This window comes from Acipenser ruthenus, chromosome 27 (genome assembly GCF_902713425.1).
Source record: "Acipenser ruthenus chromosome 27, fAciRut3.2 maternal haplotype, whole genome shotgun sequence".
In the NCBI taxonomy this organism is placed as follows: Eukaryota; Metazoa; Chordata; class Actinopteri; order Acipenseriformes; family Acipenseridae; genus Acipenser; species Acipenser ruthenus.
The window spans coordinates 2097297-2124198 of record NC_081215.1 but is presented as its reverse complement, the minus strand read 5'-3'; the positions used below and the strand labels follow the sequence as shown (position 1 = coordinate 2124198).

General features: G+C 38.6%; 3 protein-coding genes across 10 annotated transcripts; 2 read left to right on the top strand and 1 right to left on the bottom strand.

Moving 5' to 3' along the window:
* Positions 1-5: 5 nt before the first annotated feature.
* LOC117425170 (coiled-coil domain-containing protein 27-like) lies at positions 6-5561 on the bottom strand. 2 transcript variants are annotated; one of them, XM_059001885.1, is made up of 13 exons: positions 5263-5561; positions 4448-4696; positions 4238-4361; positions 3809-3913; positions 3501-3670; positions 3123-3284; positions 2856-3020; positions 2377-2557; positions 2153-2283; positions 1829-1906; positions 1303-1515; positions 1003-1107; positions 6-534 (listed from the first exon to the last, which is right to left on the bottom strand). In XM_059001885.1, exons 2-13 carry the CDS (start codon positions 4685-4687, stop codon positions 406-408), a joined length of 1803 nt encoding a protein of 600 aa, XP_058857868.1. In that variant the 5' UTR covers positions 4688-4696; positions 5263-5561; the 3' UTR covers positions 6-405. The 2 variants fall into 2 exon arrangements, with proteins under 2 accessions (XP_058857868.1, XP_058857869.1); XM_059001886.1 differs by having other exon boundaries at positions 3809-3910.
* Positions 5562-6609: 1048 nt separating this feature from the next.
* On the top strand, positions 6610-13229 carry LOC117962748 (fibrillin-1-like). Its single transcript, XM_034904504.2, has 12 exons — positions 6610-6743; positions 7366-7549; positions 7750-7997; positions 8489-8666; positions 9189-9289; positions 9695-9781; positions 10033-10161; positions 10620-10742; positions 11101-11265; positions 11414-11581; positions 11867-12027; positions 12160-13229. Exons 3-12 carry the CDS (start codon positions 7820-7822, stop codon positions 12223-12225), a joined length of 1356 nt encoding a protein of 451 aa, XP_034760395.2. The 5' UTR covers positions 6610-6743; positions 7366-7549; positions 7750-7819; the 3' UTR covers positions 12226-13229.
* Positions 13230-14908: 1679 nt separating this feature from the next.
* LOC117425806 (tumor necrosis factor receptor superfamily member 14-like) lies at positions 14909-25237 on the top strand. Of its 7 annotated transcripts, XM_059001862.1 has the most exons (15): positions 14909-15084; positions 15731-15777; positions 15908-15983; positions 16506-16656; positions 17103-17208; positions 17796-19493; positions 20055-20193; positions 20625-20730; positions 21323-21448; positions 21852-22007; positions 22099-22186; positions 22520-22680; positions 22951-22979; positions 23278-23488; positions 23851-25237. In XM_059001862.1, exons 7-15 carry the CDS (start codon positions 20119-20121, stop codon positions 23991-23993), a joined length of 1095 nt encoding a protein of 364 aa, XP_058857845.1. In that variant the 5' UTR covers positions 14909-15084; positions 15731-15777; positions 15908-15983; positions 16506-16656; positions 17103-17208; positions 17796-19493; positions 20055-20118; the 3' UTR covers positions 23994-25237. The 7 variants fall into 7 exon arrangements, with proteins under 7 accessions (XP_058857845.1, XP_058857843.1, XP_058857844.1 ...); XM_059001860.1 differs by lacking the exon at positions 15731-15777; XM_059001861.1 differs by having other exon boundaries at positions 15731-15983.
* Positions 25238-26902: the final 1665 nt, after the last annotated feature.

Here is a 26902-nt window from a genome sequence, read left to right as displayed (position 1 = left end):
ACTGGTTCGAATTCACAGAACATTTTTATTGCAGAGATTATGCACATAGTTCTATCATGTATATGCAATATTAAGTACTTTAAATTATAACAAACATACGCACAGCATCCTAGCTATAGCATCAGTTGAATTTTTTATTCTGTTATCTTATTAATGAAAATCTCAGAAAATGGCAAGAAGACTTTTTCCTGGCTAAAAACAATGTAATTATCAAAAATAGGGTAGATGGGAAGGAACTGATAGGACACTCACTGATCTGAACATCTGAAATGTGTTACTGTATTGGTGATAACCAGCATGGGTGTATGATCCTGTATTTAATTATGAATAATAAATACCATTGGGACTGTGCAGCTGCTGCTCAGTAATCATTGTGTTTTTTTTTCAATGAATAGCCAGATTGCTTCAGCTCTTCTTGGATGGAGATTTGGGCTTGGCTTGTTTTTCTGATGTCTCTGTGATATACAGGTTTGGAACTTTCTCTCCTTTCTGTATGAGCATTTGGTGAAACTCAGAGCGGTCATTAACTATTTTCTGGAAAATAAAAAAAAGACACATTTTCACTTTACCAAAATAATTCCAGTCCTACTGTACCTACCACATATTGTAGAACATTTGGATTTGATTTTCACTTCAAAATAATTCACATTTACAACACCAGGTGGCATTACAGTTAGAGAACACAAAAAAAGAAGCAATAACCAAAACTATATACTTAAAAAAAAAAAGTTCTTACTACTCATTTAAAAAAAAAAAACTTTCTTAAGTCTTTTTCTGTAGATAGATAGTACAGACTTTAAATTAACTTTGAATTGGGTGAATCCCATTTATCCTATAGGTGCTCTCCCTATATAGAAACCATTATACATGACTTGCAAGAAATGGGAGGTAAGATTTGTTTTAATATTTATTAGCCCTTTAAAGGGGAGGTAGATTAAGCCACAGTATTCCACACTACAGCAGTATCATCAAGCTCTGAATTAAAATGAGACGATAGCAGACCTGCATGGTGCTGAGTATCTCGTTGTCACTGACTTCAGTCACCAGGAGCTTGGCACCTGGAGCAAGGTAGGCAGCCTGGATGATTTTTCCCCGGAATCTTTCAAACTGTGGGAATAAATATTAAAGAAAATGGTCACAGTGCGCTCCGATCAGCACCAAACAGACCTTATACTTGCTTTGAAAACACAAGAGTATTCATGTCAACAGCTTTGTAAAAATCCTTTACGGATCTTGTAATACACATATAAATCTTCCTGATGGGCTGCTCAGAAAAGCACAAGAGAAGGCTTCAGTTCGTACCCTGGACTGCAGCTGCTCCAGAGCCACTTTGGTCTGGTGCTCTGACTGCTGCAGGGCAGCGGCTTTGTTCTGGATCTCCGTGCGGTCCTTCTGTAGCTGAGCGAGGCTGGCTCTCTCTGCTGCCAGCTCCTGCTGCAGGTTCTGGATCTTGACCTTGAAGCCGGCCAGCAGCTCATTTCTCTTGGATTCCTCCCGCTGCAGTTCTGCAATTTGCTGCACAAACAATGATTCATTTGTTTGGTGCTTTTAAGCTAAATGATAAAATGTGGTGGCTCAGTGTGGCTCACAAAATCTTTGCTTCCTACACACAGGCGTTTATAACACAAGAGCTGCTTGCTGATAGTGATAGCAGCATAACACTATAAGCATGTTTGTGCAGTGGTTTACATCTACACCAGTCTCAACAGCACAGCAGTAAGAGCAGTGTGGATCTGTCATTGTATCACACAGATCCACCACTTTATTCAGTCAGAAAAACTACTTCTGTGCCACAGTTTGAAAGGGGCACCAAAGCTGTCTCTCGTACCTTTCTCTGTATAACGCTCTCCTTCTCCAGCTCGGACATCACATCTTCATGTTTCCTGCCATCTCTTAAACTGGAAAACTAAAAACACAGTCTGGGATTTAATCAGCCTGGGTTGGACAATTTTTTCCTCTTGTGTATTTACAAAGCAAACAAAGCTGTATTAATAGAACTGACATGTAAATATTTGCATATAGTTTGTATTCAATAATTGATCCTCTTCTTCCGAATATGGGTCACAACTTCAGCTCAACACCAGATCTACACTGTGATGCCCAAGCAATGCCCACTTAGACAAGCGCTATTGGGTAGTTTTTTAGCGGGTACCTTGCTAGACATGGCATGCAGCTGTGCCACCCTCTCCGTCAACTCCCTCTGCAGTCTGTCTTGATCAGACCCGGCCTTCAGCAGGTCTGCCTCTCGGAAAGAGAGGTCCCTCCTTAGGGAAGACACTGTGCCTGTCAGGGACACGGAATCAAAAACTAAATTGCATTTGCGCAATGATAAGCAGGACTGAAGCTGGTAAAAAGTGGGACATGACTTTCACAGACCTGTAGAAATCATATAGTTCTTTCTTAATGTCTGCAGCTCCTGTACCAGTTTCTCATTACTCCTTTCAGGCTGAGACGCAGACTGAGACTCTGACAGAGACTCTGGCTGAGACACAGACGGGCAATCGCTCTCATTTCCAGCAGATTCAACTTCCATATTCTCATGCCTGGTGTCCGAGCACTGAGAAAACAAGCGGAAATTAATTTGAAAACATACAGGGATGCAGCAGGCAGTCCCCCTCTCCCTCGATGAAGGAACCTGCATGATAGCTAAAGCTTGTATTTTGAAATACACTGAAACGACTATTATTGATTTAGTATTCAGCCCTCCAAAAGTCCTCAGAACAACAGAGTAGTTATTCTGCTTGAAAAACTAAATGATATGAAGATGATGTTTTGCTTTCCATACTGAAAACTGTGAGGGAGAAATAGCTAATAATACAAATATGATCAAAAATATAAACTTTATCGCACGGTACATCAGTCTTTTGCTCCATGAAGTCGGATTCCCATTGGTGATGCTGCAACTTCAAACTCTCAATCTCCTCTCTCAGATCTTCTATTAGCTGGTCTTTACTCAGAATCTCAGCTTCAAACTTCCTGAGACGACTGACTTCACCCCCCAAGCGTAGGATCAGTGCTGCCTGTGGTCAGAGAATCCACAAAGAAGTAAGTTCCACAGATAATTCCTTGTACAAGCTTTCCTGCAGTGCATGTCGTGACTCTGACTCAGTCCAGCCTCTCACCTGAGCCATGATGACTTCCTCATTCTTGGCCAGGCTCAGCTGATTGGACAGTCCAGCCACTTTTTCTTGGAGAACTGCGATCATCTGATCCTTTCGTGCTGCTTCAAACTCAAACACGGACAGTCGGTTAATTTCATCCCCGAGCATCAGCAAACACTGCTCCTGATGGGAGGAAACAAGCTCATCTTAACACCACATCTAAGGGCAAGCTAGCTAATGCTTTTGTATGATTCCCATCTTCAAGGCAAGAGTGTAGTGAAGGTATGCATAGTTTTCTGTATCTACTTACAGCACAGATCTTGCACTGGTGGCTCTATGTAAACCCTTGAAGGACTTGACCCAAGTGAAATCGGCGTACACCTGTCAGTGTCATCTCACCTTCTCATGCAGTAGTGCGATGTACCAGGGGCAGTTCCCAGCTGGTCTGTTCTGAAGGCTTCGAGGGGCTGTGCTGGGTTTGTTCTGCTCAGACTCTCTGCTTGAACCTCTGTCCAGGGAGTTGTCATTCGGAAGTTCACCCAGGCTTTGAGACAGAAGAAACCTGCAAACTAAAATGGGACTTTTTTACTATTAGCATACCAGTCATCTGCAAAAACTGTGTAAACCTGTGAGGGACTGTGATTTAATACATTTAAGTGCATATGAAGTCTAGCAGAACAATGAAGGACTCTTCAGAATGCCGTTACCTTTGCTTGCTGGTCCTGAAGACTCTGCTGTTGAGGGGTGAGTCCTGCTTGATTGATGGCTTTGAAAGTTACTGTATAGACCTGTGTTTCTCACCCAGGCTCCTGCTGCAACAACAGTAACTGCATTCACTGGCGTTCAACATCACAGCACGCATTTAACATCGATTCTGCAGAACCTTTGCATTGCTGCTAAACACTGAACAGCAAAGACTTATTTATTTGTTAATGCATGCTTTTTTTCTTTGCACATAGCTATTGATCTTCAACATACTATAAATAAGTTGAAATACTGGCAATGTAAACATCTTCAAATAACTAAACCGTCATTATCAAGGAAGCGCGATAAAATAGCATGATGTATTTATGTATACAAGGTATATTTACGGATATATATAAAACCACAGACAATAGAGAAATGCATCTACTTACCCCTGGTTAGTGATTCTAATCTGCTGACTTTGGGGTGGTCTTCTGGGGTGGTAGTGCTTGCTGTGTCCTCAATGGAAGGCAGATGAACCTTCTTCTCACTCTGACTAGACGTGGAGGCGCGAGGCTTCAACACACGGGAGAAAGACAGGATTATGCAGGGATTTGTTTTAGCGAGCTGTTATCCTAACCCTCCCTCCACTGGAATGTTACCTGTCTGTCCTCTGAGCTGCGGAGCACCCTGTCTGTCCTCTGAGCTGTGGAGGACCCTGTCTGTCCTCTGAGCTGCGGAGCACCCTGTCTGTCCTCTGAGCTGCGGAGAGCCCTGTCTGATTTCACTCGGACCGGATGAACGAGGTCACTCTTTGTGAATTGCCAGCAGGCAGTATGGGGCCGCCCAGGGGGCCTCTGAGCAATGAAGGGCTTCATCTGCAGAGCGATTCCTTCCTTCATTGCTAGTGCCTATGGAACGAGAGAGAGAGATAGAGGAGGTATAACTGGAGTGTACAAAAATGAAAAGAAAGAAACTTTTTTTATTTTTCTGGGATGTACACACAAGGGGATCTTGTGTGCATATAGCTAAAGTTATGCAGAATGTACATAAGCAGTCAACAACGCCTCTCTTAAAGTACAGAGGACTGTCAAACTCTATGGAGATTAGCTGAAGTGTAAACAGGACAGTATCTAAGCAGCGTCTTTAGTCAAACCAGTTGCATGTTCACTGTTGCCGTTTGTTTCAGTGAGCAAATAAACATGCACCGCCAGTTATCATAAACTTGTCTATATGTAATTAAGAGCTGTATAGCATAAATACTCTTCATGGATGACACTGGAGAAATATCAACGTTTCTATTATTATTATTATTATTATTATTATTATTATTATTATTATTATTATTATTATTATTATGCCTTGATCCATAGAGCTTTATAATGCAAATACCCGGCCAACCACGGCTAGACATTACAACGCAGTTATGCTATTTACAAATACATTATTCATTTAGTTTCCATCGCATGCTTCTTACCTATACAGAGATGGATGCCAGGATTCCCATGCTAGCGACACAATTCCTATATAAATGGTGATCGAGGCGTGCTGGTCTCCAGAGATGCCCGTGTCCTTTTTCATTGGAGATTGATTGACGAAGACTTTCTGTTCTGCAGAGAGGGTGGGACCGAAGAAAGCCTGCGCAAGTTTTTCAAGTTGCTAAACTTACGACTTGGGAAAACCCTGCTGTTCAAAATAAGCTTTTGGGGTTTTGTTAATCCTCAATTAAAATATCTCGCCCCTTTCTTTTTGGAGCGGGTTGGTTTTTAAACTACAGGATTTTAGGATCGAATGTTTTGAAGTAACGTTGCTTAGCAACAGCAGCACTTCAATCACGAGTTTCGTTTTGTAAATAAAAGAAATAATCGCAGTAGATCAAAGGTTTTTTTTAAAATGTTTTTCCGTAACTGTTTACAATAACTACAGGCTATCAATTAGTGTCATATGGATTGTGACTCACTTGTAAATTACGCCTAGCACACTCAGGCATTCTGGATGTGTTCATAATGTTTAATATTTATGTTTTGATAATACACAAACATAATTTTACTGACATGCATATGTTATCATGTTAGTTTTTTATTATAGTTTTAATTTGGTTTTGTTTAATATACCGTTATAAATTGGTTTCTGACAATTCTGATAAAAACCTGGTCAAGGAAAGTCATGGACGTTTGAAAATAAAATATACAATATAATCTGTGGTTAAATCTCCATTTCTGCAGTTTCTTATCAATGAGCGAAACGTGATCATGTTAAATTTAAGTCGCTGTTCTTTCAGCACCACAGGAATCGTTCGAAGGCTCATGGCTTAGATAACTATTAAGTTTAATTTGCTTTTTGTTTCATTCGTGTGTTCTAAATTACTATAAATGCCACGCGAATAAACATTCTAATAGAATTAGAACCATCGGAACAGTTTGAACTAAAACAAGTGAAATCGTTTGAGTTTCTGTATGTATAATTTGATGGCATCTTTCATTATGGCTACGTGATATCTAAACGCTCATATGAAATCGTAAATTGAAGTCCATTCAAAAGGATGATCGCTGAATTAACACAGGATGACCGCACAGTTCAAATCCATCTTGCTTTCGTGTGTGATAATAGTAGTAGGCCAAACACAGACTGAAACGGAGAATTATAGTGTAAATGGTGAGTGTGAAAAACAAGACTAATCACATGCGAGTGTATCAAATTATACTGTGGCATTCTGCATGTATTATCTGATCTTATTGAGACAGTAAGATGCTTCACAAAATATAGCTATTTATTTTACTGTCATGACAGTATAATTTTGATTATACATTTTTTTTTCAGATCCTTATAAAAAAGAATGCAGCTCTAGGAATATCTTGTGTCACTCAAAGGCGATCTGTCGCCTGGATTTAGTGACAGAAACATTTTACTGCCAGTGTCTGCCAGGGTACAATGGGGACGGAATACACTTCTGTCAAGGTAAGACGCAATAATGATACCTTCTGCCTATAACTGTTTTTGAAAATCCTCGTTTTATTTTGTATTGATTCATTCTGGCCCTTATGACTGTCAGGCATTGTATTGAATTTTTAAAATATGCAAGAAGAGGGCTTTTTGGAAATTGGTCACACAAAGAATCTCGACTTCTGACCTTAGTGTTGTAATACAAAATATTAGTTAAATTCACCCCAGAGAACAGGACTTTGATTTAACTGTGTCCTGTCAGTTGAGCAGGCAGTGGCTTATGCAACAGGCAGTGTTGTGTGATGCACTGCCATTAAGGAAGTTAAAAGCTCAAACTTCAAATGCAAACCAGCCTGACAGATGCATAGTGGTTAAGGCACTCCTTTGGTGTGCATGGCTGCCAGTCTGCGCCTAGCCTTCGCTCTGTTACACTTAAATGCTATCTGTAATGCATCAATTCATTCCCAATGCCCAGGATATCAACGGGCGCTACCCATTGATCCAAAGGGATCAGGAAACACCTCCCTAGCCCTGCTAAGAGTCATTAACTTGAACATAGAGCTGCGCCCACTTAATCAGAGAAACCCTAAGAAAAACATTCTATTGCATTTAGTCTTTTCTTCTTCTTGTTGTGTAGAGCCCACAGCAAGCATCGCTGTTGATAGTCAAGAGGATTGTGATGGGGTAGGACAACAGGTGTGTCTCCTAAAAAGGGCGGTGGGTGGCAATGCCACTTTTACCGTGTCGATCTCCGGGGACTTCCAGTATTCTCAGATCACATGGTACAAGTTTTACGCCTCACAAGGGCACACGTTTCACAGGTTAGTGGAGCCATATACTTCAATGGAATGCTGCAACACAATGCAGACTCGTCATGTTGAATCAATGCCACCCCATGCACTGACAGTGCATTGAGATTAGTAGCATTCATATCTGCACACCCTCTTGTTTTTTTGTTGTGATTGGAAGGGCTGTAGTTTGTAAGTTAGACTCCAGAGTTATCTTTCTGTTGTTGTTACAGCTATCGACAAAGACTAACCCTGTCAGGAGGTTTACCAACAACTAGCCACATATTGAGAAACGGTCTGGCTATGACGCTCGGAAAGATTAAAGAAGACGATTTCTTCCCAAACAAGTTCTGGGTTCAACTGGAGGCAAGCGAGCCATCGGAGAGCAAGCAGGAGGTTGAGCCCTATGACTTCACCCACTTTGAGATGCTCAACCCAACCAGACTCCGATATTACTTTGTGCTGGACAGTGAACCCATAGGTTAGGATTCAAAACAAGGGTACAGCTTTTAATAAGGCTCTCAGTGGTTACATTTTAAAAAATAATTTAAGTATACAAATATCTTTCACAAGACTATACTCAGCTACATTACCAAATAAACGTATCTGTCATGTAATCTCTAGGTATGAAGCAAAGCATTTTACATATAATGATATTTCCCTACAGCCAGTATTAAACACATAAATAATTATATATATATATATATATATATATATATATATATATATATATATATATATATATATATATATATATATATATATATATAAATTTACCTGAAGTCTCTTCTGGTCCCTGGGATTATGGGTGCATAATCACAAGATTCAAAGGAGACACAGCGATTGGAACATACTGTTTTTTATTGAATAGATGTGTTCATATTGTTGCATAAGCTTTTCTTTTTTTCTAACTGCTTGAAACTATCCCTGAGTGATCGCAATGCTTTCTGTTTTTGTTGGTTTTTTTTTCAGATGTGGGTAAATTCTTATTAGGGGAAATGAGCGTGATTCAGTTGAATCCGTATTACACTGACGTATCTGAGACTGGCTTCGTGAAATGGGTCAAGGAACCAGACAACCTCACTCTCATCCAGACCACATCAACTGTTTTGGCCAACAGAACTAGTGCGATTGAAATTGATGGGCTATTGTATGATTTAAAAACATCATGTTTTACAGTACTCTATATTGATTTGCATTTCTGTCCCAACTGCAGTGTGTGGATGTCTATACCCTTTAAAATACAGCAGGGAGCTTTGGGCATGCACCTTAGGAATTATACTTTTCTAATAGTGGAGTAATTAGAAGAAGAAGCAACATATATATTTTTTTAAATGTAGACTACTCTATTAAAGTTCACAAAGCAATGTGGTTATTCCATGAGTCCGGATGGCCGAAATAAACCCAACATTCAGTATTCTGCTTAATGTATGTAGTGCAATGTATGGAAAATGATTTAAATACCGTGGTGCTTCTGTTTCATCACAATGCAGTAATGGTAGTGGAGACAAAGTTCTTTATAATATCGACTGTGTATTTTCTCCAGTCCTTTAAATACTCTGAGGGATTGATGTTATATTACCTAGCACTTTTTTTTAGTTAATTAGACAGATAAGCTTTTCAGACAGTTGATCTAAAGTTTGTGTTGTTTTGTTTTTTTTAATTGTCTCAGGAATGAAGATTTTGGCAACATTCGGGCAATTGTTTACGATTTCCTCCCAGGCATCCCAGGGAAGGTGATGATTGCCCAGAGATTGTTTAATTTAAGGAAGGGTAAAAAAAATATACACACTTTGTATTTCTCATGCATCTTTTTTTTTATTTTTATCAGTGTTTCAAAGCAGTTACCCATTTCAGTAGAAAGAGTTAAAGGCATTTGTATGGCCCCTAAGTGGCTCACCCGGTAAAGGCACGGCCGTGTGGTCTGCAGGGTGAGTCATGCAATCAAGGGAGCCAGGTTCCTGTCCTGGTTGTACAGTAAGTTTCTATAAATTGGGCATTGCACAGGGAGCTGCTCAATGGCTCTGGAGCCCCCACAAATTCAGGAGCAAACAGTAATTAGTTGTTTCAGACAGTTTTTATAATATCAGCAGGGCCAGTAATATAATTAATTAATTTGAAATATGCACCAAACCAACTACGCTTAGTAAATATGTGCTGCTTTCTTATTTCTCTTAGATATCAGTAAAGTTTGCAAAGGGTCTCAAAATGCTAAAAACTGTGTGTGCAACACTGGGTTTAAGGGCAACGGCATTCATTGTATAGGTAAGTGTGGAAAACATCTACATGTTTACAAACGTAGTTGCTTGCTGTTGACACAACGCTTCAAATGACACAGCATAAGAAAAAAAAGGCTTTTTAAATTAACTTTAAGATATACTGTGTATGAAGGGAAATGGGAGCTGGGAATGTATTAGTCTGTCAGTGGTAATGAATAAAGTCCAGACATCTCAGTTTGTTCTCTGAAGTCTTTATTACTGCATTGTGTTTGATATGATGATATTATTATTTTTTAGATCAGGATGAATGTATAGAAGGAATGCCCCTGCACTGTCTCCCTGATGCTAAATGTATTAATACATATGGCTCATACGTCTGCCAGTGTCCCAATGGATATGAGGGAGATGGCTTGTACTCATGCATGGGTAAACCTCAGGACTAGCTAACATTTCTTTATATTAGTGTGCTCAAGGAGGCTGTACAGCAAGTAACATCAAAGCAAACCTACCAGTGTTTGATTGTCCAAAATCATTTGTATCTCTCAGTCTCAGGTGTCACTGTGTACTATGCAAAAACAATAATTTTAACAGTATTTAAACCAGCACGGATGTGGTTTTATCCATTCCTTTTGAAACCTTCTTCAAATTATTATTATTTGTTTATTTAGCAGACGCCTTTATCCAAGGCGACTTACAGAGTCTAGGGTGTGTGAACTATGCATCAGCTGCATAGTCACTTACAACTACGTCTCACCCGAAAGACACAAGAAGGTTAAGTGACTTGCTCAGGGTCACACAATGAGTCAGTGGCTGAGGTGGGATTTGAATCGATAAGCCCACAGCAGTGTGTTATACTCTATATAATAATATATATGTTGTTCTAGACATTGATGAGTGCATGAGAGACCTGCACCAGTGTAGCCCGAGGGCAGCCTGTATAAACACCCTGGGATCCTATGTCTGCACCTGTCAGTTTGGGTTCTTTCAGGAAGGAAATGAATGTAGAGGTACTGGTGTTGTTTTTACTTGCACTTCCTCCGAAAGCTTAGTCAGATTGAAACAGAAAGTCTGCAATCGAAATGAATCATTTTGTTAAAACAGTTTGGGTTGTTAATAAATGTAGAACATGTGAGAGCCGTCTGTATTTTATGTGGAGCTCTAATACTGCAGTACAGCTGCTTCCATGACATAATTGTGGGCTAACATCATCAGTAAATCAGTGATTTAAATTAGCATGTGAGCTCACGATCTATTTCATTCAATATTATCTGTAAATCCTGTGTTTCTCAGTTCATTCTTGTATTTGTAAGCATAATTACCAAAGACAGAAGCCAGATTCAAGTGTGTGTCTTCCTGGCTTGACAGCCACAAGTATCTGGACTCCCTGGAGCCCCTGGTCACTTTGCTCAGTTACCTGTGGCTCTCAGAACCAGATGCGCATTCGGATTTGCACCAACCCAGAGAGCGGCATGAGGTGCGAGGGACCTACATCTGATCTGAAACCCTGCTCCAGCCTCCGGGCTTGCCCAGGTGAGCCCCAACACAGCTGGACCTCCTCCAGCCCAATTCCTCAACCGTACCTGTTTGAATTTCCTATTGACATCGCCATGACAGACCTCCTTAACTGACCAGCCTGGAAAAGAGGTTAAACTGCTTTATTTTCTCTTTACTTTCCTAGTGGACGGCCTGTGGTCAGAGTGGTCCCCCTGGTCAACCTGCACTGTCAGCTGCTCTGGAATCAAGAGAAGAATCCGAGTCTGCAACAACCCTGCCCCTTCCTCTGGGGGGCAGTCCTGTTTGGGGTCTCCAGAGGAAATAGCCCCGTGCAACAACGATAACTGCCCTGGTAATCTAACTCTGTCATGTAACTGTTCCCTAAAAACCATAGCTAACTATCGTAGAGCACAGTGAAGCATGGTAAAGCATAGGAAAAGAACACAGAGGTGTGCGACAACTATCAGTTTGTATCTAGACCATGCGATGTGACAAATGCTTTCCTTGCTTTAAGATCCTGGATTTCATTAAAAACGTCCGTTGCTTGCCACTTCAGCTGTGAGTCTGACTTCAACTGGCTTCAGTCATTCAGCTGTAGGCTTGTCTTTGATGTGACCCCGTTGTGAATCTCTTTCAGTTAATGGAATGTGGTCACCCTGGGCTCCCTGGACTCTGTGCCCTCTGACCTGTGGCCTGGGAGTGGTCAGCCGGTCCCGACATTGTAACAATCCACCCCCAGTGAGCGGTGGGACCCCCTGCCCTGGACACGGGTACGAGGAGGGCTCTTGTGGATTTCCGGTAAGAGGAAACCTGCACACACATATGAAGAATAATCATTGGTTAGCACTTCCATTGTAATAGCAGTTTCAGATATCCTTGTTGATCTAGTTTTCACAACAACTCAACAGGTTCTCGATTCTCTTGTTGCAGATGGACTATTGCAAGTATGTACCAAAACCTCCTGAATCTATAATGCCTGGGAGACTGATTCAGTAACATCAGGAGGACGGAGCACTGATTCAGACCTGGGCAAATGAGAAGGAAGGAGTGGCAAAGCAATACTGAGCTTTACTAATGCTCTTGACATTAGAACGCATCTGGAAATAATGGAACAATGACACCCGTGTGATTCTCACGTCCTTGTTTCTGAGATTATATAAAGAACCTTCACGAGGGGAGCAACGAGACTGTTCTTGTCAGCGAATGCATGGCCTGCTGTTTGAACAATGGTCTCATGAGCTTTCATATCAGTTTCACTCAAATATCTGTGGACATGAGCTTAACACTACTGCACCTCTAAGACTCCAGAGGACTTATATGTTTGCAGAAAATGTGTTAATAGTGTATTAAATGCAGTATTGCTTAACCAAAGGCAGTTTCAAAAGTAGATGTTCCGCATTCAGCGTGAGATGTGGGAGGAGGTATATTTTTGCTAAGCTGCCTTTCTTAACTCGTATCTTCAAGCTGTGATAGATATATCGGTCCTTGGCTCAAGTTTGTAAATAAATGTAAACGTTTTGACCACACTAGCTTATGTGTTAAATGATCTCTCAGTGCTTGTTGCTCTGCTATAATCAGCAAAGGAAGGTTGTTGATTATATTAATAAGTAACTCACAGACATAGAGACAGGGGCAGACAGGGCCATTGCACATTTTGCAGCTGCAGTACCAGTATCCTGTTTTCTTTTTTTTTTTTTAAGACAGCAATTTAAGCTTCTGCAAAATTAAGGACAGCTAAGCAAAACAGAGAGAAAGGAGAAGGGTGTACAGTGCTGAAAACAGCTAAATTGATTGAAAGAGATAGGATTCTGCTGATATCATGCCTGTTACAGATAAACTTGTGTGTTTCCTCTTCACCCTCATGATGTTCACTCATCACTTTATTTCCTACAGTTACAGGACAGCCAGTCAGTAGAGCACAGACACCGACCAAAGTACATAAAGTGCACAAGCACTCCCTAGAAACAATCTAGGATTAGGTAAAACTCCAGACAAGTTCACGTACTGCTCTGCCTGGTTACAGAATGTGTCATTTTTCTCTGTATTTTATTTCCTTATTTACAGACGTGCTCAAATTTGTTGGTACCCTTACAGCTCATTGAAATAATGCTTCATTCCTCCTGAAAAGTGATGAAATTAAAAGCTATTTTATCATGTATACTTGCATGCCTTTGGTATGTCATAGAATAAAGCAAAGAAGCTGTGAAAAGAGATTAATTATTGCTTATTCTACAAAGATATTCTAAAATGGCCTGGACACATTTGTTGGTACTTCAAACTAATTAGTTTCTTTAATTAGTATCACACATGTCTCCAATCTTGTAATCAGTCATTCAGCCTATTTAAAAAAAGGAGAAAAGTAGTCACTGTGCTGTTTGGTATCATTGTGTGCACCACACTGAACATGGACCAGAGAATGCAAAGGAGAGAGTTGTCTGAGGAGATCAGAAAGAAAATAATAGACAAGCATGGTAAAGGTAAAGGCTACAAGACCATCTCCAAGCAGCTTGATGTTCCTGTGACAACAGTTGCAAATATTATTAAGAAGTTTAAGGTCCATGGAACTGTAGCCAACCTCCCTGGGCGCGGCCGCAAGAGGAAAATCGACCCCAGACTGAACAGAAGGATAGTGCGAATGGTAGAAAAAGAACCAAGGATAACTGCCAAAGAGATACAAGCTGAACTCCAAGGTGAAGGTACGTCAGTTTCTGATCGCACCACCCGTCGCTTTTTGAGCGAAAGTGGGCTCCATGGAAGAAGACCCAGGAGGACTCCACTTTTGACAGAAAAACATAAAAAAGCCAGACTGGAATTTGCTAAAATGCATATTGACAAGCCACAATCCTTCTGGGAGAATGTCCTTTGGACAGATGAGTCAAAACTGGAGCTTTTTGGCATGTCACATCAGCTCTATGTTCACAGACAAAAAAATGAAGCTTTCAAAGAAAAGAACACCATACCTACAGTGAAACATGGAGGAGGCTCGGTTATGTTTTGGGGCTGCTTTGCTGCGACTGGCACAGGGTGCCTTGAATCTGTGCAGGGCACAATGAAATCTCAAGACTATCAAGGCATTCTGGAGCGAAACGTACTGCCGGTGTCAGAAAGCTCTGTCTCAGTCGCAGGTCATGGGTCCTCCAACAGGATAATGACCCAATCAGCTAAAAGCACCCAAGAATGGATAAGAACAAAACATTGGACTATTCTGAAATGGCCTTCTATGAGTCCTGATCTGAATCCTATCGAACATCTATGGAAAGAGCTGAAACTTGCAGTCTGGAGAAGGCACCCATCAAACCTGAGACAGCTGGAGCAGTTTGCTCAGGAAGAGTGGGCCAAACTACCTGTTAACAGGTGCAGAAGTTTCATTGAGAGCTACAGAAAACGTTTGATTCCAGTGATTGCCTCTAAAGGTTGTGCAACAAAATATTAGGTTAGCGGTCCCATCATTTTTGTCCATGCCATTTTCATTTGTTTTATTATTTACAATATTATGTTGAATAAAAAATCAAAAGCAAAGTCTGATTTCTATTAAATATGGAATAAACAATTATGGATGCCAATTACTTTTGTCAGTTTCAAGTTATTTCAGAGAAAATTGTGCATTCTTCGTTTTTTGTGGAGGGGTACCAACAGATTTGAGCACGTCTGTATATTGTTTCAGTGGTGTGAACTTACATGCGTTTGACAGAAGCTGAAAAACAAGCGGTGCAAAACTTTGGGATTTGCATTGATTTAACATATTTAACCTGGAGATAAAAGCCCTTGAGAGGAATCGTCGTGTTTACAAGAGTGTCCTGGGATGCTTTGAGGAGTCACACACAGGACTGTAACATCACAGTGATCCACACCGAGGTAAGGTGCAAGTGAAGTCTACCTTTGCAGTTTAAATTATTTTCACAGTACAAACCTCATTTGGATTACAAGAAACCGACCTTGCTAAATGAGCACAAAAAAGCACTAAACTGTGCACCAGTTTCAATGACAGAAATAAAGTGTATAGTAATGAATTTAAGAATAATAGTGAATTACAATGTTATATTTGTACGACAATATAATCAGAAGCCTGAACCAATAATAAATCAGTGTGCGCTAGAATTTAATACTGGTTTTAGGGGCTTGCACCACTGGGCTAAGTTATCTACAGAGTAGTGAAAAGCATACATTTAACACAACAATTCATACTAATACTGCATATGTCACCTTCAAGTGGCATTGTCTGGTTCATGTTTCATTGTAATTGTTCATATAAAATGCTGTCATTACCTTTCAAACAGGTACGTAACAATAATTGTGATCTTTTAGTTTTCATTCTGAATTTAAGTGATGTGTTTATTTCTTATGTGAAAGTCCAGATTAACCTGACTAAAAATGAAAGTGAAACACTTTGGAAAGTCCCTAGAATGGCTGCCAGGTTTTTAACCCTTCATGGTTTTTGGCTGGTTTTGTGAACATACTGGTTTAAAATATACAACTTCCTTTTTTATTTATTTTTTTGCAGTAGTTTTAACAGGAGTGTATCTGGCCACGGTGTACAGGTGAACTCATGTGTGTTAAACTGGAATGTTTTATTTTTCACATGACGTCCCTGTGTCATGCTTTTATACTAAATGAAAGTGATAAAATACAACATTGTTATCATATAACTACCAGATGTTTCCATTTTGTATTTATTCAGTTCCCATTTCTCAGAGAGTAGACTCCTGTACAGTAAATGGAATTACTCGAATTGGCTTACTGGACGTCAGATACAGGTTTGTACAATTGATAATAGTTTTTATTCCTTGTCATTTATCTAATCAAACAACATCTGATGGAGTTCTGGTTTTAGCTTGCCATGCTGGTACAGGAGATAGTTGCTGGTTGATGTGTGTTAAATGAATCTCTTTGCTGTACACATATATACATATATACAGTCACCTCCAAAATGATTGGCACCATTGATAAAGATGAGCAAAATAGACTGTATAAAATAAATAATACCAGTACTGAGCTATATTGTAATTTTCCAATATGTGGAATATATTGGAATTTATTGATAACCTCCCATTTAACTGGCTGATTCTAGTCGGATCGGGGGGCATATCACTTCCACGTTCGGATGCTATCACATGCTTTCATATCAGGGGCTGCCAGCACATCTTCTACAATCAGAGGGATCAGATAATATTGCAATGTAATAGACAAACAGAATTATTTATTTATTAATTACATAGAAAGAACAATTTAGTATTAGTCTAGTTTAACATTTTATGAAATGTGTTTTATCCACACAGACTAGGGCATGGTGATGACAAGAACTTGACAAACAGCACAAATCCTGCCTCTGGCTGCGGTGATATTTCTACACAAAACGAAACAAGAATGTTTGTGAGAGCTCCAAGAAACAGAGCCGTTTTTCCGCGGGACATCTTTTTAAGAGGACTGGTAAGAACTTTCTAAAGGTTAAAAATAATTCAATGTGCAGCTAGTTTAATTGACACATAGTTATCCAAGCACTAGGAAAGAGATATAAACAACATATATTACAAAATAAAAATTAACTCTAGTGTTGATATAAACCTAATGAAAGCATGGTCAAGCATGGTGAAGCATTGGTAAGCACTCTAAAGGATAACGAGGCATGATGAAGCATATTAAAAACATGGCAAACAATGTAAACTGTGGTAAATGCATCGTGTAACCATAAGAAAACTGCAGAAATACTGTGCAAAAATACAGCAGTAAATATTTACAAGCAAATGTTGAAAAAAACAGATCTTTTCAGTGTGCTCATGAGGCACTATGGTAATGTTTATTACAATAAAGTACAAGTCAATTATAACACCAATTTTGTTTTTACTGAAATATAACAATATTTTTGTGTCTTTTAGGTCGAAGTATGTTGTATATTACTATTGGTGTTTGTTCCAAAAATAAGTGCTTGTGACGAAGCAGAATATAATATGAATGGACAGTGCTGCCCAATGTGCCAAGCAGGTAGGCAGGCAATCCAAACTCTTTACACTGAATCTTAATGCAGTATTGCTTTAGCGTGTATATGGGCGTTTACTTTAACATTGCATGGTTACCATGAATAATAAAAAGACCCATTTATAATAAGTAAGACCAGGATGTTATTGTGTCAGCCAGCATGTTGAAAAAAGAAATATGTATACCTAAAATCATTTGGGCTGGATTATCAAAGCTATTGTTTTTCTCAAAAGAGAACCTGCACTACAATTCTAACCCAAATAAGAAACAACTACTAGCAAGCCCCTACATTTTAAAGGCTAACTTGTTTATTTATGCGATAAAGAGCTTAGCTCTAAATGTCAAAGTGATTGCTGTTGTATAACTACTTTAAGATACAGTGGCTGGACCAAAAAAACCCCAAAAAACAACAAATTTAGGTATGGCAGTTTTTTTTCGACTCCTGTTAGTTGGTAGTTTGTCTTTTTTGCTTTTTTATTATTATATATTTGCAATTGTGTACTGCTAGCAACGTGCGGTGTGTAGTGTAGTGTAAAACAGACAGGCCATTGTTCAAGCTTGGAAACTAATTGTTTGTTTGTATTTTGTACCAGGAATGCGAGTTTATCGGCATTGTACCGCGGACTCCAGCACATCATGCATCCCCTGTATGGATTCCACCTTTACTGAGAAACCAAACAGTCTCAGTCCTAAAATTCTAGGTGATGCAAAACTTCTGGCCACAGCTGTAGATGTCTATATCAAGCAACTAGAATGGAAGCTCAGCTTCAGAATTCGGGGTGAAAGCTCCTTCACACTGACACAAACACAATATTTAATTGCACTGAGACCCACTTGGAATGACAGCAAACATCACAAAAAGATAAGGGAACAGGAAAAACCAGACAAGCAGGAAATGAAAGACAGTGAAAGAGATGATCAAAAAGCGCTTTGTGAATCAGCTGTCAGGCTGTGCTGTACTGTGAAAATCATCTTTATTACTTTATGAAATATTATTCTCAAGGCTGCGTATCACTTCCACTTTCAGATGCTTTCATATCAGGGGCTGCCAGCTCATCTTCCGCAGGCTAGAGGGACACTCCTGAGTCAGAAAACAACTTTCAGGGGTCAGATTACAGTAAAAAGAGGTTATATTTCAATTTCTATCATAGCACAGTATCTCAAAACGCTTTACATGGCCTTTAAAAACAGAAAGAAGTATGTAATATCAAGAAGCAGTACACATTACAAAATAATAATAATAATAATAATAATAATAATAAAAATAATAATAATAATAATAATAATAATAATAATAATAATAATAATAAAACAATTGAAGGCAACAGGGAATTAATAAGAATGATAAAACACAAAATTACAAAAAAGCAAGCAAAATTAAAATAAAGAAGAACATATATGATAATTAAATGTGAGAATAAATCAATCACATGGGGAAATACTTGCAGTTCCATTAAAAAGGGTACTTCATGTTTACACTTCTTGAATTCGTGGGGATTTTGAAGATTGCAATTTTTTTTTTTAATTCCCTTTCAATCCTCCTACGCATAGATACCTACCTGCACTCCCAGTCCAGCTCAAATGCCTTTTCCCAGCCAGGGACTTAATCCCACAAAACACGAGGAAATCCGCGGACTTTTCAAGCTCTGATTTATAGCGCACATTTTCAGTCAATAACATCACAATTATGTTGATTTAAACAGGCAAAAGTTACATAGAACTATATTACAAGTGACTGCCCAGCACATATTTTATTGTAACATTATGTCAACTGTAGTCTTTCAGTTAGCACCATATAGAATAATGTCGATGCAAAGGTGATATTACACGATTTTTCTTTAGCTGCGGTTTTGAACTTTCGTGCAGTTCCGATAAAGCACGTGACTGTGTAAAATCGAAAGAGAAACAGTTCACTGGTTAGATCTGTCTGTAATCGGTCTGTAATCGGTCGTCAAACTAGAATTGGTCGATTTGTTTTATAGTGATATATAAGATTTTTAAGATCAATATTTTAATCGTCTTTTTCTAATTATTTTTCATTATGGTGTCTCGGGAAAAATAAAAAAATAACACGACGTTACAATTCTGACTCCATTATGTTTTATGAATCTTGTTGTCTGGACTTTGGCATCAACAAGGAGCATAACAGCTTCAGCTGCTAAGAAAATACATAAACTTTTTGAACCAACGCGCTTTTATCAGAATACACTTTTTATGTGAATTCCTGTCTGCAGAGATGTTCGTTTTGAGAGGTTTACTTGGACCCCCTGGCACGATCAAGCTCACTCTGTGTAAGTACAACAATCAAGCTCACTCTAGTGTTTATTTAGCTGAATAACTAAATACAAAAACGAACGTAGTCAATTTACCATATAACTCAAATTGTAATATAATCCTGCCTTGTGTTTTACCAGGTTCAGTATAAGTCGATATTAGTTTGCTAACAGTAATTGATATTTGTATTATGAATGTGTTACAGTATATATGTTTTTAAAAGTCAAGATATATCACATATACTTGATTATTTTAAGTTATACTTGTTCTGCATTTCCACCGCGTTTTGCCTGTGTGCTATTTGCTGCTTCGACACTGTTGGAACAGGAGTCGAGGTAGTGTTTGGGCAAGTAGCGAGAGCTCCCTCTAGCGTTCTGCAGTGACAACTTTTAACTATCCTTGACCAAAAGGGAGAAATGTACATTGCGTCCTTACACTCCTAGTTATTTATCACATGACAGGGGGCTACTATTACAATGTAATAAACAAACAATACTATGTATTGTATTTATTAATTAGATAGAAAGAACAATTTAGTATAAGTTTTACATTTTATGAGATGTGTTTTAACCACACAGGTGATGACTAGAAACTGCACAAACAGCACAAATTCAGCCTCTGGCTGCGATATTTCTACACAAAATGAACAAAACAATGTTTGTGAGAGCTCCACAGAACAGAGCCCTTGTTCCGCGGGACATCTTTTTAAGAGGAGTGGTAAGAACTTTCTAAAGGTTACAAATAATTCAATGTGTAGATAGTTTAAATGACACATAGTTATCCAAGCACTAGGAAAGAGATATAAACAACATATATTATATAATAAATAAAAATAAAATTCATAAATATAATGAAAGCATGGTCAAGCATTGGTAAGCACTGTAAAGAATAACGAGGCATGCTGAAGCATATTAAAAACATGGCAAACAATGTAAACTGTGCTAAATGCATTGTGTAACCATGAGAAAACTGCAGAAATACTGTGCAAAAATACAGCAGTAAATATTTATAAGCAAATGTTGAAAAAAACGGATCTTTTCAGTGTGCTCATGAGGCACTGTAGTAATGTTTATTACAATAAAGTACAAGTCAATTATAACACCAATTTTGTTTTTACTGAAATATAACAATATTTTTGTGTCTTTTAGGTCGAAGTATGTTGTATATTACTATTGGTGTTTGTTCCAAAAATAAGTGCTTGCGAAGATGCAGAATATAATATGAATGGACAGTGCTGCCCAATGTGCCAAGCAGGTAGGCAGGCAATCCACACTCTTTACACTGAATCTTAATGCAGTATTGCTTTAGCTTGGATATGGGCGTTTACTTTAACATTGCATGGCTACCATGAATAATAAAAAGACCCATTTATAATAAGTAAGGCCAGGATGTTATTGTGTCAGCCAGCATGTTGAAAAAAGAAATATGTATACCTAAAATCATTTGGGCTGGATTATCAAAGCTATTGTTTTTCTCAAAAGAGAACCTGCACTACAATTCTAACCCAAATAAGAAACAACTACTAACAAGCCCCTACATTTTAAAGGCTAACTTGTTTATTTACGTGATAAAGAGCTTAGCCCTAAATGTCAAAGTGATCGCTGTTGTATAAATACTTTAAGATACAGTGGCTGGACCAAAAAAAAACAACTCGAATAAATTTAGGTATGGCAGTTTTTTTTCGACTCCTGTTAGTTGGTAGTTTGTCTTTTTTTTGTTTTTTTATTACTATATATTTGCAATTGTGTACTGCTAGCAAAGTGTGGTGTGTAGTGTAGTGTAAAACAGACAGCCCATGATACATTTTGTTCAAGCTTGGAAACTAATTGTTTGTATTTTGTACCAGGAATGCGAGTTGATCGGCATTGTACCGCGGACTCCAGCACATCATGCATCCCCTGTAGGGATTCGACCTATACTGAGAAACCAAACAGCCTAGACCGATGTCGGGACTGCAGACTATGTGACTCGGGTAAGGACTGTGTTTCTAACAAGAATATTCTCTACCTTTATTTCTTTAAATGCTGCCAGAAATATAGATGTGGTTGTCAATTTGGTTATTAAATATACAGGCATATACAATATAAGACAGTCTTTCTACATGTTACAACTCTTTACTCAAGATAATAAAATGATTCTCAAGCTCCTCGACACTGAGGGGCTTTGATTTTATGGGTGATATTCTGTAGAAATAGATCAACTGGATCAAACCAAAGTTCTATTTCTTCTTGTAGTGGTTAAAGACATCATACAGAGGTATTCAAAGACATACAATATTTAAGTCATGAGTTATTTAAATACTTTTTTTAGCAATATATTCATGCCAAGCAAGTCAGTAAGACTAACACTGCATTTGATGTGTTATTTTTATACAGAAATGGGATTGACAGTAGTCCGGGATTGCACAGTTTTCTCAGATACTATCTGCACATGTATTGATGGGTTTCACTGTTTGGATTCATCATCCTCTGGATGCAAAACCTGCCAAAAACACAGAAGCTGTTCTCCAGGACAATATATCAAAAAGAAAGGTGCGTCATTCCTCTATGCATACTGTCTGTGTGCAATGTTTAACATATAAATATGCACAGTGTGGTCATGGGCTGATTGTCTGTTTTCTAGGGTCCAGTATTGCAGACACAGAATGTGAGGACTGTCCTGATAAGACATATTCAGATGGTTCATTAGAAACATGTGCACCACATACTGAGTGAGTGCTTTACCATTTCATTACATCACATTGCTCTTTAAAAAAGAACATCCAGTCATTTACATTGTCCTTAATTGGACCTCTTCTGTAAATGATATAAAAAATACAGATGACCAAGTGTTCTTGTGAATTTCTTCATTTAAAAACTACAACATGTAATCAACTCTGCATATATAAAAGTATATAAATCTCCTGGGGTTATGGCTGGTCAGAAACACCATGTCCTGTACAGTAGTTGTAGAAGCAGAGAGATTGATGTCAATCATCACAGTGATTATGTGGAAGTGCATTCCATTCCACAGCTCTGGAACCCTTGTTTCTTTCTCCTGGTAGTTGTCAATCTGAGGGACTAGCAAAGCCTGGAACCCGTGCCTCGGATACTGAGTGCAAACAGCCGTCTGCTTTCACTGCAGTCATAGCTGGGACCGTTGTTGGAGTTATTGCACTAATAGGTGTAATAGCACTGGTTTACAAACACATGAACAAGAATAAAGGTCAGTAGGCTATTTGTGTTTTCATTATCACCGCTATTTCATTCCATCATTATTGCATTGATTTCAGCACAGTCAATGTATTGAGGATTGGATTGGAGCAAAGTTCTGAGGTTGCAAACAACTGCCCAGGACTCCAAGTGCACAATGCCATTGCTGCTGATGAATGAATTCCCTGTGTAGGAATGGCCCTCCCATTTCCTTTAGTTGAAGTGTCTCGTTTGTTGAGGAATCGTGCAGGTATCTACTAATTAAAGGTTTGTTTGTTTTTAGGTGATAACATGGAAACAGAAAAAGGAAAGGTACCGTAAATGTATTTATATTATATTATCTAAAACTTGTGACCAAATTCACGCTCATGTCTTTATTTCAGCCTTAATGATTAAATTCAAGTAATTACACAACTGTCAAGGTCCTAAAGCACATTATTTATCATGAATGCATTATACCTATTAAACCTAGAATGGAATAACTCCCTAGGATTGCAGTTGCCTGCCCCTGATCTAAGTTGTTCACATACATACATATCATAGAAACGTAATGAGATTAGATTGCAGTCTCAGGCAACCCTTCTAACTGATTGTTTTTTTGGAAATGCAGAGAACATACACACCTGTGAGTATGACCAATGGTACAGACAGTGTAACTGTAAGTGTTGAAAACACACCTGGACATGGAACTTCATCCCAGGAATCATCTTCTGATAACACTGTGGGCAGCATCATTGCAGAAGACCTACAAGGCAAACTAATGAGCAGCTCACGAACCCGGAACTCACAAATAACATCTACTGCTCAGACACACAGCAACAGTAAGTATCCTTAATTGAGGATTCATAAATGTTTATTTTTGGTTAATGGCAGCAAAACTGTTCTAAGCAAAATCCTAGGTTTTGGATAATGAATTGGCCTCTATATGGGCTAAATTACCAACCCAACCCCTTGCTGGCTTCTTACAGTTGCAATAGGTTTATTTAATACCTTTGCCTTTATACTTCCTTCATAATAACCCCATGCATGCACACCTCAGGGAAGATTATACAATGATGTCATAGTTCATTAGTTAGTTCACAGGAGTTAGTTGTATAAGGAGATGACGTAGAGGAGATGGTATTGAAATGTAACAGCATTCATAAAACTCAATTTCAAAATGTTTTCCTTCTGTATTTAACAGACATCAATGGGGATACACCGATGCATATAAAGGCCACCGTTCCACCTAAAAATGCGACTGACTTGACTCAATATGCACAATCAAAAGATGTAAGAAGAGATTCTGGAACGAGCAGCCAGACAAGTTTAGGAGCAGTGGAATGACCACTTGGATCGCTTTCTCTGTTTTTGTTCTAAAGACATGTTTCTAATAGCAACTCATCTGTGGATGACCTCCTGCAGCATTAACACAGTGACCAGCCTGGACTCTACAGGATGTGGCATCATGGACCAGTCATATCTTCACATACAGTCAGGATGAGATGAAGCTGTTGAGTTGTGTGTGGAAGTTGTATCTAGATATCATGGCAGATGCACTTGACTGGGAGTCAGACAGCAGCATCACTAGTGACTGATAAATAAGTGTAAGGGTAGCGTCACTGCCCAAGCTGTTACCAGCAGGAAGGAGACTCCGAGTCAAGAAGCTGCAGTTTGAAGTGTAAAGCACACATTTATTAAACATAAAAACAGAAAAATTTAAAAAAGATTTAACCTCATCCCTGCCAGTCTTACACTCATTTACATAAGCAGGGCTTTTGTCTTGCCACATTCTGTAAGGACTTGTATTAATGGATTCCATATGTTTCAAAAGCTGTTCTGTCTACATCGATCATCCTGAACTATTAAGCACTCAAGAAATACTAAAAGAAATTTAATGACATGTTTTGACTGGAAGTCTTTTCAATGTCTCCAAAGACCAAACGTTTGTCATTGAATTTTAAATTGTGTACCTTATGATTCCAATAATTAAGAACTGGTTTCTTTAAAAAAAAAAAAAAAAGTTTGTCACATATTAATTATTGTGTGTTGCCACGTATTAGTTAAAGGTGTTATTTTGTTTAATTTTATGGAAGTGAATGTGATTTTGCAGACTGCTAAAACTGCTCTGTGAAACAAGCCCCAGGGGCTCATTTATATAGTGCTAGAAAATACCACTGCTTGCTAGCTAGCCACCTAAGTGCTAGCAGTGCTTTGTTAAACTGGCCCCTGACTTCGCTAACATGGAATCTGGTTTAATAACCAAATAAACTCACTGCTTATGTCTGTCGGCAATTGGCTTTTGAAAATGAGGTCCGGAGAGAAGATAAGCTGGTGAATTTGTAAAATTATCCTACAGCTTCTTTTGTTTTTCAGGTACAAGGATTTATTTTCTTTTAAATAATGTTAAGCACTGATTCACATACTGGTCAGTCCTCTCAACTCATCCCCCTTACAGACAGGCAGCCTTTTAAAGAGCTAGCCACGCCCACATATTAACAGCATTAATTAAACAAACAATTTACTGCCGTTTCTTTTTATAACATATCTTTAAAGAGTTACATCTATAAAACATCACATATAAAGCCTTATTTAAGTTATTTGTTTCTTTTTTTATACTGTGCACTCGCGCACACAGTATTTTTAACAATGCGTAATAGTACCTACAAACATGCAATTGTTTCATTTATTTTCTCGACGTTAAATATTTAGGGTTTTAATTATTACTGTTATTATGCAATATACCGTTCCGTAGCTAAACTGCACACGGAATTAAACTAACACGACTTCATACTGCAACAATAAAAACACCGACTCAAGTCTAAGTTTAAACAGTAATTAAAAACACAACAAAACTAGGTAACGAGGGACGTTTAGGGGTGGCGTGGCTGTGCCACTTCTAGAGGGTTTGCTCTTGGCGTTTCTGTGGGGGGGGGGGGGGGGGCGGCCCTGCTTGATGTGAACAACAGGGTGACTTTCCCTAACTCCACTGGTCCCTTCGGCGTCACTAATCACTTGATGAACCAGCTCACTTCTGGTGCTCCCTCTCATAGTTCTATTACTCAAGGTCCTATCGGTCTCAATTTCACAGGATTTAACCTTAGAGCAGTAGCCCTATCAACACTCTTTTTCTAAGCAAAAGGATTGCATCCAGTGCAACAGTCCATATGTATTGTTGCGATCAGCACCTTACCCAGCCAGCCCCAGTACTAGCCGGCTATAAACCATCAGTTCTCTAGTTAAAGGCCTTAAAAAGTGCAATTAGCTTGAACTGAAGTTAATTATTAAAATGTATTAACCCTGGTTCTCTCTCTCTCTCTCTCTCTCTCTCTCTCTCTCTCTCTCTCTCTCTCTCTCTCTCCATGTGTAATTGCATGACTGTCCACCATCATCAATGCTGCCAACTATTTAGAAATAAACCTTTTCATATAAATATTTGATCATTTATCAAATGTTCTATGAAAGAAAATCTGGCCCTTACAGTCCAAATACAGCTATCAATGACGTCAATTGTATGATCTGTGATTAAAGTTTAATTGGAAGACATTTTAATGCAGAATGAAAATTTAAAATACAAAATTCTGTTTATGGAAATAAACTGAATCAATTTTACAGAAAGGGGAGGCAGTATTTTTTTTTTTTTTTTATTGTTTTTAATTTCTCTGGTATGATTTCATCTTGACAGTAATAATGTAATATATTTAAACATGCCCTGTCCTTATCGGGCTGCATTCTTTGATTTCAGTTAGCATCACTATTGCGAGTTGGAATACACACAACAATAGCAAGACTTCAGCGATGATGAGTCTGAAACTGTACAGAACATTGGACACGCCACCAGTCTCTGTAGTAATCAATCAAATCTACAGCCTGTGGATTTGCTCAAAGGAAACTTCCTCTAACTAAACAGCGCGTTTGTGGTTTGCAAAAAAAAAAAAAAAGACACTATCATACGGGGAGACAGATAGCACCTGTTAAGGTATTTAATGTTTGTTTTTTTTTTTGTTTGTTTTTTAACTGTTTAAGATCCTTACCATGGGATAGTGTGTAGCACTATCTAACCAAAATGAAGTTACCCGCAAATGCTTGTTGTTTCTAGTAGTACTGGCCACATGACTTTTCCCTGTACTGTGTGAGTAGTCCTAGTAGTATTGTTAGCCAGATACTACGATGAAGATCTTTGTTTTCAGAAAAAGAGGAATGGAACGAAGTCTTTGAAAATCGAACTGAACTCTGAGCACCAATCAACCAATCTG

What these genes read in the sequence shown, in the direction of transcription:
- LOC117425170 (XM_059001885.1), bottom strand. Translation starts at nt 4,687, where the DNA reads ATGAAGGAAGGAATCGCTCTGCAGATGAAGCCCTTCATTGCTCAGAGG. An exon ending in ATTAGAATCACTAACCAGGG is followed by an intron (nt 3,914 to 4,237) that starts GTAAGTAGATGC and finishes CTGTTGTTGCAG; the next exon opens with CAGGAGCCTGGGTGAGAAAC. An exon ending in GAACTATATGATTTCTACAG is followed by an intron (nt 2,284 to 2,376) that starts GTCTGTGAAAGT and finishes TGTCCCTGACAG; the next exon opens with GCACAGTGTCTTCCCTAAGG.
- LOC117962748 (XM_034904504.2), top strand. Translation starts at nt 7,820, where the DNA reads ATGACGCTCGGAAAGATTAAAGAAGACGATTTCTTCCCAAACAAGTTC. An exon ending in ATTGAAATTGATGGGCTATT is followed by an intron (nt 8,667 to 9,188) that starts GTATGATTTAAA and finishes TAATTGTCTCAG; the next exon opens with GAATGAAGATTTTGGCAACA. An exon ending in CAGCCTCCGGGCTTGCCCAG is followed by an intron (nt 11,266 to 11,413) that starts GTGAGCCCCAAC and finishes TTACTTTCCTAG; the next exon opens with TGGACGGCCTGTGGTCAGAG.
- LOC117425806 (XM_059001864.1), top strand. Translation starts at nt 20,119, where the DNA reads ATGAACAAAACAATGTTTGTGAGAGCTCCACAGAACAGAGCCCTTGTT. An exon ending in ACAATATATCAAAAAGAAAG is followed by an intron (nt 22,008 to 22,098) that starts GTGCGTCATTCC and finishes TCTGTTTTCTAG; the next exon opens with GGTCCAGTATTGCAGACACA. An exon ending in TGGAAACAGAAAAAGGAAAG is followed by an intron (nt 22,980 to 23,277) that starts GTACCGTAAATG and finishes TTGGAAATGCAG; the next exon opens with AGAACATACACACCTGTGAG.